This window comes from Mobula birostris, chromosome 30 (assembly GCF_030028105.1).
Source record: "Mobula birostris isolate sMobBir1 chromosome 30, sMobBir1.hap1, whole genome shotgun sequence".
Taxonomy (NCBI): Eukaryota; Metazoa; Chordata; class Chondrichthyes; order Myliobatiformes; family Myliobatidae; genus Mobula; species Mobula birostris.
Window position 1 is genome coordinate 5,104,094 of NC_092399.1, and position 15,664 is coordinate 5,119,757.

Below are 15,664 nucleotides of genomic sequence, written 5' to 3' on the forward strand. Positions count from 1 at the left end.
GAATGGTTGTTGCTGTGACACCACTCAACCAGCTGATATATCTTACTCCTGTATACCTTCTGGTCACCACCTGAAAGTCTGCCAACAATAGTTGTGTCATCAGCAAATCTGTAGATGGTATTTGAGCTGTGCTTAGCCACACAGTCATGGACCTTGCTTTGTACAGATATGATGTAAAGCACCTGCTGATCATACTGGATTCTGAAGGAGTCATTTATAGTAAATGTTCAGCTTTCCTGGTAATGACAACTGCCTCACAACAGATATGGAGAGCCTTCTGTGGATCTCTCAAAATATTTGACTTAATTCTCCTCAGATGAAGTTCCTGCAAGTTGTCACTGAATGTAGGAAGAAAAACAATCAGCAGAGTAAACTCAGCCACTGTTCTCACTTCACACAAACATGGATGGATGGATATTGTAAACACACTGCAAGATGCATTTTCACTGCTTTTGCACAAATGGTTCCTTCCAGCTCCCATCCTGAAAGTCCCTGCACAGATCACACCATGTCCTCCTCCTTATTAGTACCGGAGATCGGGGAGGGGCAAGCAAGGGTTAAACACCATCTACATCGAGGTAAGACTCCACACATCCTTTCTCCAATTCACTGAACTGATGAGAGAGAAGGAACCAAGGAATAATTTCCTCCCCTTTAATTATTGGCCGTAGCCAAATTTTATTTTAAAGTTAGATTAAACAGACAGCTAAATAAAAAAAACACTAAATTTACTGCATTGCCCATTTTTAAATAGAATTATCATTTATTTGCTTATAAAATTCTTTGTCATTTACAAAACTCAATAAAAATTAATATCATTTTTGTCTATTGTATAAAATAGATAGAAGAAGCACTTCTTATGTCTACCATCACAAATCATACATAGATTGGGGATGTTTAAATAAAGTCTGAACTGTAATAAGCCTGAAGCAGAGGCTTGTACATCACGCAGTAAACCTTTTACATTCACCCTTTGCTCACTGGCTAGAATCCCAGCAGCTCTCAGAGGAGTGCAGCTGCCCAGGGACTCACCGTCCACATCACGGTGTCCCGCCAGGCTACAGGTCTCGGGGCACTGACTCTCACTGGGCTACGGTTCCATTGTCTCTGACTTTAACATGGCTACAGTTCTACAGATAGTGGTTCTCCCCAATACCAATTCCAAAGTTAGAAATTAAAAAAAACCCCAAACCCATGACTTAGTAAAAAAAAAAAAAAAAATCCATCGACTCTACTGCCTGTTGTTTGTATGAAAGGTATCAAACATACCTGGATTTAGGATTGGGCTTAAATAATTTATTTCTATTTTTATTTAGAGATTCAGCTTGGAATAGGCCCTTCTGGCCCTTTGAGTTGCATAGCCCAGCAACCCCTGACAACCCCCCAATTTAACCCTAACCTAATCACAAGACAATTTAGAATGAATAATTAACCTATTAACTGGTACATCTTTGGAGCATGGGAGGAAACTGGAGGACCTAGAGAAAGGCCATGCATTTCGAAGGGAGGATGTAGACATTCCTTACTGATGACATTGGAATTGTCAGAAACTTCGAAGCAGCTGGTCATGGTGGAAGTGACAGTGCCTTCGGAAGTCTGGATTGAGGAGGCATTTGAGCAAAAGAAAGCCAAATACAAGGAGCTGGTAGAATAGTGCCAGGGATAGGGGTGGAGGGCACGATGTGAGTCTATAGAGGTAGGGTGTAGAGGTTTTACTGGCTGCTCGCTCTGCAGAACCTACTCTCCCCTTGGCATTACAGGGGCGACAGAGAAAAGAGCCATCAGGACCGTCACAGAGGCTGCTGAGCAAGCCTCCAGATGGCTATAGACCAAAAGGTCTGACCCGTGCACAGAACTGGGACATAAGCTGGGGACTGATCAACACTGGTGGGTCACCTAGGTGAGAATATCTGATGTTAAAAGACCCCGAGACACCCTATGTCCACAGTTTACATCACTGATGATGTGTCCTAGTGCATCCTAGGATATTTTTCAGCATCATACAGGAAAGAGCACCTGTCACTGTCTCTCTACTCTGAATTAGGTATAACTCCATTTCTACGCTATCTGCTAAATTCTGTGTGGTGTCAAGGTAGCAAAAAACATGCAGTAAGTGCTGAACTGGAGGGAATGATTGAACGGCGGAATTATTTCTTTCAAAGGGAATCATTTCAAAAATTGTATTGGTGGAAGTTATAAGGATGGACAGTGTCATGCAGGTGTAGCTACATCTGGTTCCTGCGATTTTATTTAACATTGAGATAAAATAGCTCCTTAGCCCAACGAGACCCTACTACCCAAATACAACCACGTGACCAATGAAACCACTACCCAGTTCTGGTCCTGCACTTTATGAATTGGACCTTAGTTCACTTAGACTCTTTCAGTTTTATTTTATATTCTGTGTTTTTGTGACGCTGTTTGCACGACTTGCTTGTTTTTTTTCCATGGGGGGGGGGGAGGTTGCTACCGTTTGCACAATTTGGTTTTTGCACGCCGAGGGGATTTTGATGTTCTTGTTGCCGCCTGCATGATTAGTTTTTATTGTGTGCTCGGGGGAAGTTGATGTTCTCGTTGCTGTTTGCACCATTTGTTTTTTTTTTTGCATGCTGGGAGGTTGATGATTTTCTTTGAATGGCTTCCATGGTCTTCTTTGTTTCGTGGCTGTCTGCGATGAAGACGAATCTCAGGGTTGTATGCTGCATACCATAAATGTACCTTAAGCTTGAATCTGTACATATTTCGAATGTGGGAGGAAACTGGAACACCCGGAGAAAACTCACAACATCATGGAAGAAAGTACAATCATCTTCCAGGGAGCAGCAGAATAGAACCCAGGTCACTGGTATTGTGACAGCGTTACACTAATCACGACAACATTGTGCCACTCCATTTTCTAATGAATGACATCAGCTGGTGAATGGGGGTTCATCCTCTTCCTATCCCTCATGTCCCCCTCAACTACTGACCACCCTCTTGTGAGGCACTGCAGGGGTCAGGGAGAGAGCAGCAGAGAGGATGCTTAGGGGGAAAGATAATTCCTGCATCAGAGGCCCAGTACTTTGGTCTTAGGGAGTTGGTTTTGTTACAGCATCTGAATCTCCCATTTTTGAACTGGGTTCTGATCGTCATGTTTACAGATCATTCCAGAGTCCTGGTCATAAAATTTCCCACCTAAAACAAAGGAGGCAAAAAAGAAGTCATATATCTGACAAATGTGGTTGGCAAAGTTCAAAGTAAATTCATTAACAAAGTACATGTACTGTATATCACCACACACAACCCTGATAATCATATCCTGGCAGGCATTCTCAATAAATCCACAGTAGAGTAATAACCATAACAGAATCAATGAAAGACTATCCTACCATGGCATTCAAACTGTGTGTAAAAGACAACAAACTGCAAATACAAAAAGAAAGAAATTGTACGAATAAATAAACAATAAATATTAAGAACATGAGGTGAAGAGTCCTTGAAAGTGAGTCCATTGGTTGGGGCAAGTGAAGTTGAGTGAAGTTATTCCCTTTGGTTCAAGAGCCTGATGGTTGAGGGATAGTAACTGTTCTTGAATCTGGTGATGTGAGTCCTGAGGCTCCTGTACCTTCCTCCCAAAGGCAGCAGCCAGAAAGCAGTATGATCTGGGTGGTAGTGGTCCCTGATGATGATGTTGCTTTTCTGCGACAATGCTTCATGTAGATGTGCTCAATGATGGGGAGGGCTTTAACTGTGATGGACTGGTCTGTATCCAATACTTTTTGTGGGATTTTCAGTTCAAGGGCTTTGGTGTTTCCATATCAGGCTGTGATCCAGCCAGTCAACCTACTCTCCACCAACACATCTATCGAAGTTTGTCAAAGTTTTAGATATCATGCCGAATCTTCGTAAACTCTTCAAGAAGTAGAGCTGCTGCTGTGCGTTCTTCATAATTGCACTTAGGTGCTGAGCCTAGGACAGGTCTGCTGAAATGATATTACTTAGAAGTCTAAAGTTGCTGACCCTCTCCTCCTCTGATCCTCTAATGAGGATTGGCTCGTGGACTTCTGGTTTCCTCCTGAAGTCAATAATCAGCGCCTTGGTCTTGCTGACGTTGAGTAAGAGGTTGGTGTTGTGGCACCACTCAGCCAGATTTTCAATCTCTGTTCCATATGCTGATTTGTCACAACCTTTAATTCAGCCTACGACAGTGGTGTCATCAGCAAACTTGAATATGGCATTGGAGCAATGTTCCTTCTAATTTGTAATGACCAGTGTGTGCAAAAATCTTGTGCTGGGCAATTGTTTGCCCAGTGACAACAACATGTGCGCACTGAATAATTTCTTCAATAAAACAGAATAAATAAGCCAGTTCTAAAATCTGCAGACAAATCATTCTAAACTCCACATTGTCAACATGATCCGCAGCAGAGACTGGAAACAGAAATGTGGTTCTGTACGATCATGAAATATACCTAACATGCCAATGAGGTAGCACATGCTGTGTGCAGTTTAAATTCCTTTGTGCGCTTGTAGCAAAAGACGTGTGAGCGCACACCAGTCATAATGTAAAGCGAGTACAGAATGGGACTAAGCATACAGCCTTGTGGTACACGCGTGCTGATGGACATTGGGGAGGAGATGTTGTTGCCAATTCAGACTGACTGGGATCTGAAAGTGAGGTCATGGAGGATCCAATTGCACAAGGAGCTATTGAGGGCAAGGTCTTGAGGCTTATTGATCAGCTTTGGGGGGATGATAGTATTGAATGTCAAGCTGTGGTTGATAAAGAGCATCCTGATGTCTGCACCTTTGCTGTCCAGATGTTCCAAAGTTGAGTGAAGCGCCAATGAGATGGGATCTACTGTGGACCTGTTGCACCAGTAGGTAAAATAGAGCAGATCCAAGTTGCTTCTCAGGTAGTTGATATGTTTCACCATGTTATTCAATGGATAGAGGGTTCTTTACCCCATCTTTCTGAGGACACTGGCCCTTAAGTTGTGTTCATCACCATGACCACAGGCAATCTGCCTCTGAACTGCTGCTTCGGGTGAGAATTAATTGACGCTCACAGACCAAAGGATTGGATACCATAAGACCGAAGATCAAAGGAGTTTCCCCTTCCCTCGATTTAGGCAGTAATGGCTGGTGTTCTCTTGGTAATGGGGTGAATGTACGTGGGCTGCATGAAGGGATAGGGGCTGATGGATGGAAAGCCATTCACATTGTGCCTCATCTTTCTCTCTCAAAAACAAACTAGTTTTTATTCTGCTTTTGTTTTGAGCTATCTGTTATGAAGTATGAAAGCAAGGGGCAAACAAAAGTCTGCAGTGTGTGTCACAATCAGATTAGACAGTGAAGGGGAGAGGAAATTAGCAGCAGTACTGGTTTTGAGAAAACAAACTTCCCTGACATTGCTGAGAGTTATGAGGGGTGTGATACCAGAGGGCAGAAAGGGACAGGGTTTATATAGTCACAGGCTTTAGAGGATTGAACAAGTTTTCTCATGAATGAGATGGAGAAACAGACAGTACCAATAGAAGTCACATGGCTGAGGAAAGTAGTAATACTTTGCAGTTTTATGTAATTTTTAGGAAAATATCCCAAAGTAGAACATTGGGGGACAGCAAGTGTAGGACTGATAAAGATACGATTTAGGGGTTAGACTGAGGCAGGGGTGGAGATGGGTGAGATCATCTAGGCAATGATGCTTGTCGTAATCCAAAACAACACACACAATATGCTGGGGGAACTCAGTAGGTCAGGCAGCATCAATGGAGAGGAATAAATAGTTGATGATTTAGACTGAGACCCTTCATCAGGAATGATGCTTGTGTGTGTTTGAAAACTCATCTTAGAGTCTAATGATACCAAGCTTATGATCAATCTGGCAAAGTCTTATGCTAACTTCAGAAAAAGGAGTGGAGTTAATGTCTAGGCAGTAGAATTTGTCGCTTGGACTTGACAAGAACAGATCTAGTCTTCCCAGTATTTAGGCAGTTAAGAAGACTGGTGATACCATTGCTAATGGATATAGACACTGAAGCTAATGGATATAGAAGTGTTTTCTTCAGCAAAAATGAACAATAGGCATCATATTGAGACACTCTTGTAAGCAGAGGCCTGCCGGACCCACTATTAGATGACATTTTTATATGCTAAAGATCGAAGATAACAGCAGAACAATTCTTTAGTTACAATGTATCTACAATGCTTCCTTTGCATTACATACAGTTGTCACAAACGTCCTTCTTTACACCCACACTCTAAACACCGGAAATGAATGCTGATCAGCATTGCCTGGTTTTCAACCAACTACAGGAAAACTATCATTCAGGGCTGCATTCTAAGTTCAAGCTACAATCCAAGTTTGGGTCTGAAGATTGGTTGCTGGTGAAATTAATATTTGCTATTTACCCTAGCTCGAAAATACCCCGAACAACATGAGGAGCTAGCTTTGTCTGAGCTGAAGGAGCGACATACACAAACTCCTGGTTTATAGAACACTTACCTTTGATGCTGAGCACAAATTCTTCATACAAGAGGCTTCGGATGGTGCCACTGAATTCAAATGTCCAGCAATGCTTCGGCATCCGTGTGTCCGACCAGATCACCACCTTGCTTCCAGTGTCACCTATAGCGCCAATGGTCTGAAGACTCATGTCTGGGGCAAACTGCAAATCCAAACACAAATGAAGACATTTCTCCACTTTAAGTGCTGCCAGGCTTTCTAGTAACAGTTCTATCTTAAGACACTATGCATTCCAGCAGAACCCTCGGTGAGAATCAAAAAAGAATGCAGATGCTGAAAAGCTGAGCAAAAACAGAAAATGCTGATGAACCTCTGATAAAGGGTCTCAGACCTATTGCATTATCTCAGTTGCTCTTTTCACCTCTGTGTATGGACCTTTTGAGAGGTTCCTATTCTTATTTCTCATTTCCCCTAACTCTGGTAAAGCAACTTCCATTGATGAACACTGGGGAAAAAGATTTATCTAGCATCTTCTGCTGACAACAGTAGATCTTTATTTTGCTCACTACCTACTCTGGCAACCTTCTCACAGCAGATATCCGATAGACCACTGGTGGGTTTACTGTTTTGTTAGCTCCCAATCTATTTCCAAACCATTCTTGTCTCTATTTCTTCCTTTTCCACTCTCCTATGTTCTTTTGGGTGGCGGGGTGGAGATACATCTCTACCAAAGGAGGTGTAAGGTGTTCCTTCCCTCTGCTAGAGGGCAGGTCACCTTTGGGCAAGGTGTAGCACCTACTTAGCCCCCGCTGAGCAGGATCATGTGAAGCATGGGACCAAGTGGTGGATGGTCATATGAGCAGTTGGTGCATATCACAAGTCCTGGTCATGTGACCACTGATGCTAGGCAGCCAATCTCTGAAGAACATTGATAATGTTTGGGCCACCTGTCTTGTAAAGAAGAAAGCAATGGCAAACCATTTCTGTAGAAAAATTTACCAAGAATTATTATGGCTAATAGACCATGATCACCCTTATCATAAGACATGACACATGATGATGATGACATGATCTTTCTGCATACTGTCTGCTCTCTAGCATTTACCCTTTGACTGCCTCATATGAATTGCCAAATCCTCAATGTTTTCTGTCTTTGGAGAGCCTTCTTTTCTCCCTGTAGACTGCACCTAAACCATCACCTCATTGCAGCAATCTGCATGGGCTGTTTTTATGTGAGCCAGTTCTTATCTCCGATTGATTATATTAATTCTTCTCTTCTCTGGCTGCTGGCTTGGAGTGTGTGGAGCAGGGGTACTTAAGCTGTGGTCCGTGGACCGGCTCGGATAACGCTAAGGTTCATTAGCATAAAAACGTTTGGGAACCTCTGGTGCAGAGGTTAGTGTTTATCAAAATGACAATGGTCTTTAACGATGAACGGCCATCATTAAATCTTCAGAAGGCAATGCCTCAGAAAGGTTGGCATTCCTCATTAAGGACCACCATCTCAGAACATGCCCTCATTCTCATTGCTCCAATCAAGGAGGAGGTACAGGAGCCTGAAGGCACACACTCAACAATTCAGGAACAACTTCTTACCCCTGTCATCCGATTTCTGAATGAACATTGAACCCATGAACACCAGCTCATTCCTTTTTAAATTTTTTTACTCTCTTTTTGAACTACTTATTTAATATATTTCGTATTATAATTTATAGTTTTTATTATTATGTATTGTCACTTACTTCTGCAAAACAATATATTTCATGACATATGCCAATAATATTAAACCTGATTCTGATTTTGATTGTTTCCTAAATGAACTGAGGCAAGGAACAATGGTAGAGTGGAGCTGGAGATTGTGATCAAAGACCAAAAAGCCCTCACCACCTTAGCATTCCATCTTGATCCTGTCAACCCACAGTGCCACCCCACCCCAGTACCCTAAACTCCTGTCTCCTACCAGTTTAAATCACAGAGGTGAATAGAATAGAACTTATCGTCATTGCTTAAGGCATCAAGATTGTGGGCAACTCCAGGTCATGAAAAACAGGTACGTATTTACAATGCATGTGGTATGGCTTAATTTAAAAAAAAATTCTAATGTTTACATTCAACAAGTGACTTCAATAGTCCATAACACTCAAAGGCCATTGGCAAGCCGGGGTGTAGCATTATTCAGCTGCAGACCTGGGGAAGAAGCTGTTTTTCAGTCTTACTGTCTTGCCTAAGATGTTTCTGTATCCATTTCTGTTTCTGTAAGATGGCAGGAGATTGAATGAACAGTGTACAGGATGGGTTGGGACCACAATGATTCTGCAGATCTTGGAAATCTAGAGCAACACACACAAAATGCTGGAGGAACTCAGCAGATCAGGCAGCATCTTCTGCTGCCCATTAACATCCAACCCTCCAAATTGACACAAGTGTAATTGAGAAACATTTTTGAGCATTTCACGTTGAAAGGAGGGCCTTGATATTGAGCACTCCCTTAAGGCAGAGGTGGCATATGGATGATCACTAAGCCCTGGTGTACTACAGAAGAAACAAGTGATCCTTACCTTGGGCTTCAGCATCCCTTTCTCATAGAACCAGAGCTGCTCCAGTTCCCTACTCTCAGGAGCGATAATAACCCGCCCTGACTTTACATCTTCCCCACATGGAACTATGGACAGCAGACCACCATTCTCCTGGTTCTTGACGGTGAAGTATCTTTGTTTCTGTAAACACAAAATGTTTTGGCATTAAGCACAGGGCTTTGGAACATACAATACATTGTGTTAATCATTGCTTAAGAGGGGTCAGCAGAGAAACGATTGGGAGATGTCATAGTGCATTGCAAGTTGCTCAAAGGTCAGAAACTGAAGGTCTGGGCATGAAGGGACCATCTGATGTAATTGAGGGCAGAGTATAGGGTTAACAACAGGAAAATAGTATGGAAGATCAGAGGGATCATGGGGTTCAAGTCTATAGATCCCTCAAGTTGATAGGGTGGTTAAGAAGATGTATGGTGTGTTCATTAGTCAGGAGATTGAATTTAGGAGTCAGAACGTAATATTGCAGCTCTGTAGAACCCTAGCTAGACCACGCTTGGAAAATTGTGTTCAGTTCTGGTCACCTCGTTATAGGAAAGATGTGGAAGCTTAAGAGAGGGTGTAGAAGAGATTTACCAGGATGCTGACCGGATTAGAGAGCATATCTTACAAACACAAGAGATTCTGCAGATGCTGGAAATCCAGAGCAAGACACACAAAATGCTGGAGGAACACAGTAGGCCAGGCAGCATCGATGGAAATGAAAAAAACAGTCGACGTTTCAGGCCAAGGCCCTTCACCAAGGGCCTGGAAAGGTAGGGAGTAGATGCCAGAATAAAAAAGGCGGGGGAAGGAGGACGACAACAAGTTAAGTGAGCTGGGGTGATTCTCTTTGGAGCAAAAAGGAATGAGAGGCTTGATAGAGATGTATAAGATTATAAGAGGGATAGATAAAGTGAACACACAGTGTCTTTTACCCAAAGTTCCATTGACTAATATTGGAGGACAGCATTAAAGGCAAGTGCAGGAAAGTTTAGCGGAAGTGTCAGAAGTAGGGTTTTTTAACACAGAATCCACTACTGGAATACACTCCTGCGGGAGGTGGTGGAGTCTGATACATTGGGACCATTTAAGAGACTCTTATATGAAAGAAAAATGGAGGGTTATGTGGGACGGAAAGGTTAGGTTGACCTTAGAGTAGAATAAAAGTTCAGCACAGCATCTTGGGCTAAAGGGCCTGTATTGTGCTGTAAGAGAAAGACGGAGGACAAAAAGTGAGACAGTTAGACCTGCAGGAATGCATATTTGTGTCTAGCACAAGCCAGGCAGATACATCTGCTGGAATCCACGTTGTGTTTAACATAAGCCATTCAGATACACCTTCTGGAGTATATCCTTTGTGTTTAACACAAGCCAGACAGAGACACCTGCTGGAATCCACATTGCCTTTAACACAATTCAGACAGATGCACCTGCTGGTTGCACATCTGGGTTTACTGAGCCAGTTGTTTGGAGAAGAGAAGCAAAGTGTTGGAAAGGAAAAAGTTTTAAAGATTAAGGTTGGAGAGTTCCACCATTTAAAGGACAGGTAATCCAAATGAAAATGTTCATGCTTTGGAGATGAGTAGTTCTCTTGGCTTGTGGTCATGTATCCCATGGGTATGACATGAATTCACTGGAATTCAGAAGGTGGGGTTGGGGTGGAATCTCATTGAAACCTAACGAAAGCTGGAAGGCCTCGAAAGAGTGGATGTGGAGAGGATGTTTCCTGTAGTCGAGGAGTCTAAGACCAGAAACCACAGCCTCAGAATAAAGGGATGTCCATTTATAACGGAGGTGAGGAGGAATTTCTTTAGCCAGAAAGTGGTGAATCTGTGGAATTCATTGCCAAGCTGTAGAGGCCAAACCATTGGGTATATTTAAGGCAGAGTTTAATAGGTTCTTGATTAGGCAGAGCATGAATGATTACGGGAGAAGGCAGGAGATTAGGGCTGAGAGGGAATGGATCAGCTATGGCAGGACAGACTCGATGGGCCAAATAGCCCAATGCTGCTTCTATATCTTATGGTCTTATGGTGAATGATCCCAAAGTTAAGGTTGCAGAAATCCACAGGCACAGGTCAGTCTGCTTACTCATTCACATCACGGGGCTGGATGTTAGGGGTGACCAGTTTATTGCATTGTAGTCCTGATGGATGACAGGCTAGGGGAGAGGAGCCAGTGGTAACAGTCCAGTTACCACCACACTGGTGCTGAGGTTCACATTCCTTACACGTGCACCGCATTACCTTGGTTGGGGTTGGGACGGAGGTTCAAGCTGGGCAGCTGATGTACAGTATAAGGCCAGGGCCCTGCACTAACCTGACTGATTGGCATTAACGATCCAACCCTGGTGAAGCTGCTGTACTTGGGCCAGTTTGAAATCTCAATGGGTTCCAACAGAACCTGCCGACCTCGGAAGTTGCTGTACTCGAAAATAACCCAGCTGCGGACAAGAAGAGAAAGAGGACAAGGCTTTGAGTCACACCTTGGCAAACTAAAGCAAGCTCCCTCAGTGCTCTTAAACCTCTGTTCACCGTGTAGCTGCCAGCTTTGACAGTTTGGACAAGCATAGCCTGGAAACACAGTCCAAAGATGTACCGGTTAGTAGGTTAATTGGTCATTGTAAATTGTCCCGTGACTAGGCTAGGGTTAAATTGATGGGATGCTGGTGGTGCGGCTCGAAAGACTGCATGGGCCTCTTCTGTGCTGTATCACTAAATAAATAAGCAAGCACTCTATCAGTATGCACTCTAGCAGCACAGTTAGCAGGCGGGAGATGTTAGTGTGGAAGTTTTGCTAGTTCTGCTTGCTTGTCCAGGAGTGTTATCCAATGTCACGTGTAAAGACTAACACGCAACATAGAGTCCGACACAGGAGATTGTGCAGGAGCTGGAGATCACTGGACACATTTCATGGTATGTTTCGATGTACATGTGATAAAGAAACAAATCTAAATCTGATTCTTGAGCAATGCACACAAAGTGCTGGAGGATCTCAGCAAGTCAGGCAGCGTCTATGGAGTAGAATGAACAGTCTACATTTCTGGCCGAGAGCCTTCATCAGGACTGGAAAGGAAAGAGACAGAAACCAGAACAAGAAGATGGGAGGAGGGGGAGGAATACAAAAAGGCAGGTGATAGATGAGACCTCCCACCTTCTCCTTCCTTGAGGAGAACCACAACCTTGTCATGGTTTGGAGGCTTGCATGCCTCAATGGGCCCCGAGTGCTATGATGGCTGGAGTCACGGCTTGAGGCTTTGGCTCTTGGTAGGGTCACCCATGGCAAAGAGGTCAAAGGGTAGAGGACAGACTAAGAATCACCAGTCTTCCAGGTTTAGGGTTCAGCTTAGGGCTTACAACCCTCACTAGTAAAACAAAATTGTTACGGAAACAGCAGTGAAGAATCCTTCTACATCTAAGCTTGACCGTATTCCTGAGTCTCCACCCGGTGACTTGAATGACTTGACAGCAGTGAAAACTGAGAGGCAGTTACTGACATGACGAAGGAAGCCCTGAACACCGGCAGAGACGGAGGACAGCAGTGGCATAATGGAGAGTTACCTTCTCATTCTGACTTCTGCCTCCTTCCTTTCCAGTCCTGATGAAGGGTCTCAGCCAAAACATCTCACATTTATTCCTTTCTTTAGGGGCTGCCTGACTTGCTGAGTTCCTCCAGCATTTGTTGCATATTATGCTATTTAGCAGAGCAGAAAAATAGTCTACCCATCCCTCAGAAATCCCGAAAAATAGGGCATCTTCTCTAGGTTTCTGCTGCGAGCACCACAAAATAAAAATCACTGGGACATTTCAAAATTATATTTTTCACATTTAATGTTTATTTAACTGACAGCTGGAACTATCCAACCCGTGAAGAAAAAGAATGTTTGTCTTTCCAGTGGGTACAAGAAGAGGCTGTTCTGCAAAGGCAGCATGACGGAAACTGGAAGTCCCCTGATAATAACTGTTAAAAAACACACTGTCCAACCTGCATCTGCACTGAAATGTGAGGCCCTTCAATCCAAACAACTAATCATTTGGAACAAGAAGTGCTGGGTCTGCTTGCAATGTGTGGCCATGGTCAGACACCATCTTGAATTAAACGAGTGCATAACCATCATGACAACACGTGACAGAGCAAGAACAAGACTGTAAGACATAGGAGCAGAATTAGATGTTTGGCCCATCAGCTCTGCTCTGCCATTTCATCATGGCTGATTTATTTTCCCTCTCAGTTCCATTCTCCTGCCTTCTCTCCATAACCTTTGATGCCCTGACTAATCAAGAACCTATCAACCTCTGCTTTAAATAGATTCAATGAGTTGGCTTCCACGGTTATCCGTGGCATCGAATGTCACAGATTCTCCACCCTCTCGCTAAAGAAATTTATTTATTTATTTATTTAGGGATACAGTGTCAAATAGGCCTTTCCAGCTCTTCAAGCCACACTGGCCAGCAACTCCTGATTTAACCCCTGCTTCATCACAGGACGAATTAAATTGACCAATTACCCTATTAACCAGTACGCCTTTGGACTCTGGGAGGAAACTGGAGCATTCTGGCTAAAGAAATTTCTCTTCATCTACGTTCTAAACGTGTGTCTCTCTAGTCCTAGACTCCCCCACTATAGGAAACATCCTCCCCATATCCACTCAGTGGAGGACTTTCAATATTTAATAGGTTTCAATTGAGATCTCACTTCATCCTCCTAAACTCCGGCAAGTACAGGCCCAGAGCCATTAAACACCCTACATACATTAACCAGACTCCCAGACTCATTCTTGTGAAACTCCTCTGGACCCTCTCCGATGCCAGAATGTCTTTTCTTAGATAAGGAGCTCAAAGCTGCTCACAGTACTCTACTAACTATGTCACTGTGCTGTCCTTGATGGGCAAATATATAGCAGTCATGAATAAGAATCAGAATCAGTTTTTTTTTTGCTTAAGATGGTGCCAGTGAACACTGCTGCCCAGGGCAACATCTCCCAGGTGGTCCATGAAACCATTTCCTTCACTTCTTCCACATCTTTTTCTTTTATATGTGTTCCTGGTACCTTTGGAGCCTGGGAGTTACACTTTTACGATCAATTAAGTGATCTGACACTTTGCTGTCTCTGTGAAGGTTTCAGGAGGTGAGCATCCACGGGGTCCGGGAGCTTACAGAAGGGGTGTGAGCTCAGGATTGACTCCATTTCTCACCGATTAAAGTGCCAATGAAGATAGAGACATCGATGGGGATGCGGAATGCGAGCGAGGATTCAGTGCCGTCTGCTGGCCTCTCACTTGTTGCTACCGGAGGAGAGTATCTGTGTGCAACGGTCTCGCTGCTCCCATGGGAAGGCCCCTGCGTTTGGGTGGTCTCTCTCTCTCCCACAGTGCTGTTGGAGGATTACACCAGCGGTCTGGTCCACAATTTATCAATTGGACTTTAGCTCAGTTGGACTGCTTTATATTCTGTTTTCACCCATTATTCTCTTGTTGCTATTTGCACGACGAAGGGAGTTTGGGATTTGAAAAGAGGGCATGCCCTGGGTGATGGGGGTCCTTAATGATGGATGCTGCTTTTTTGAGGCACCGATCCTTGAAGATGTTCTGGATATTATGGGGACTAGTGATGGAGCTGACTAAGTTTACATCTCTCTGCAGCTTATTCTGATCCCGTGCAGATTACCAACTACCCTCCCTCCCCTCCATACCAGATACTGATACAGCTAATTAGATGCTCCCCACAGTAGATCTGTATAAATTTATGAGTGTTTTTGAACTCATACCAAATCTCCTCAAACTCCTAATGAAATATAGCCACTGCTGTGCTTCCTTTGTAACTGCATCGATATGTTGGGCCCAGGATAGATCCTCAGAGATATTGACACACAGGAACTTGAAATCGTTCACTCTCTCCACTTCTGATCTTTCTACGAGGACTGCTGTGCGTTCCTTCATCTTACCCTTTCTGAAGCCCACAAACGGTTCTTTGGTCTCACTGATGTGAGTATGTGAGTGTATACAAACAGTAGAGTAGAAATATTCCTTCCTTCACAGGAAAAAAAATCACTATGATAGGTTTGGCTATGCGGTTTCTAAGTCAGTGTAAGCGATATTGTTCATTAAATTTAGTTTTGTACTTACATCCCACCATGAACATGAAGAGACAGAACCTGATTGTTATAACCGTCGGAGATCAGATTCTTCACCTCCGAGTCCAATTCAATCTCCTTTCCTTCAAAGTTCTCCAAACCATGCAAAGTGATTAAAGGCTCAGAGAAGATCTGTTCAACACAGAGAATCAGTCAGTCAGTCTGCCTGCTGATGGACCCCTACCTACTTGACCATTACTTTCTGTTCCAAACCCACTGCCTTCCAGCACATTTCACATGAGAGACACATTTACTTTTAAAGCTCGAGTGTTCCAGAGCTCAGGGTTCAGATCTGTGAGGAGTCTCTGTACGTCCTCCCTGTGGAATGTGTGGGTTTTGTCCGACTCCTCTGGTTTCTGCCCACAGTCCAAAGACGTACCGGGTAGGTTAATTGGTGATTATAAAATGTCCTGTAATTAGGTTAGGGTTAATCGGTGCTTTGGGGGGGTTGCAGGAAGGGCTGGACATGCCCACTTCATGCTGTATTGCTAAATTAATTAATTATGGGAA

General features: G+C 43.5%; 1 protein-coding gene across 1 annotated transcript in view; it reads right to left on the bottom strand.

Moving 5' to 3' along the window:
• Nucleotides 1-771: 771 nt before the first annotated feature.
• LOC140190572 (beta/gamma crystallin domain-containing protein 2-like) overlaps nt 772-15,664 on the bottom strand; it is a 74,943-nt gene continuing 60,050 nt past the window's right edge. The window contains exons 16-20 of the mRNA XM_072247249.1: nt 15,147-15,286; nt 11,341-11,464; nt 9,007-9,165; nt 6,488-6,650; nt 772-3,174 (exon numbers count right to left, since the gene is read on the bottom strand). Of these exons, the coding sequence (XP_072103350.1) occupies nt 3,086-3,174; nt 6,488-6,650; nt 9,007-9,165; nt 11,341-11,464; nt 15,147-15,286 (675 nt within the window). The 3' untranslated portion in view covers nt 772-3,085. The remainder of the gene's footprint in view (nt 3,175-6,487; nt 6,651-9,006; nt 9,166-11,340; nt 11,465-15,146; nt 15,287-15,664) is intronic.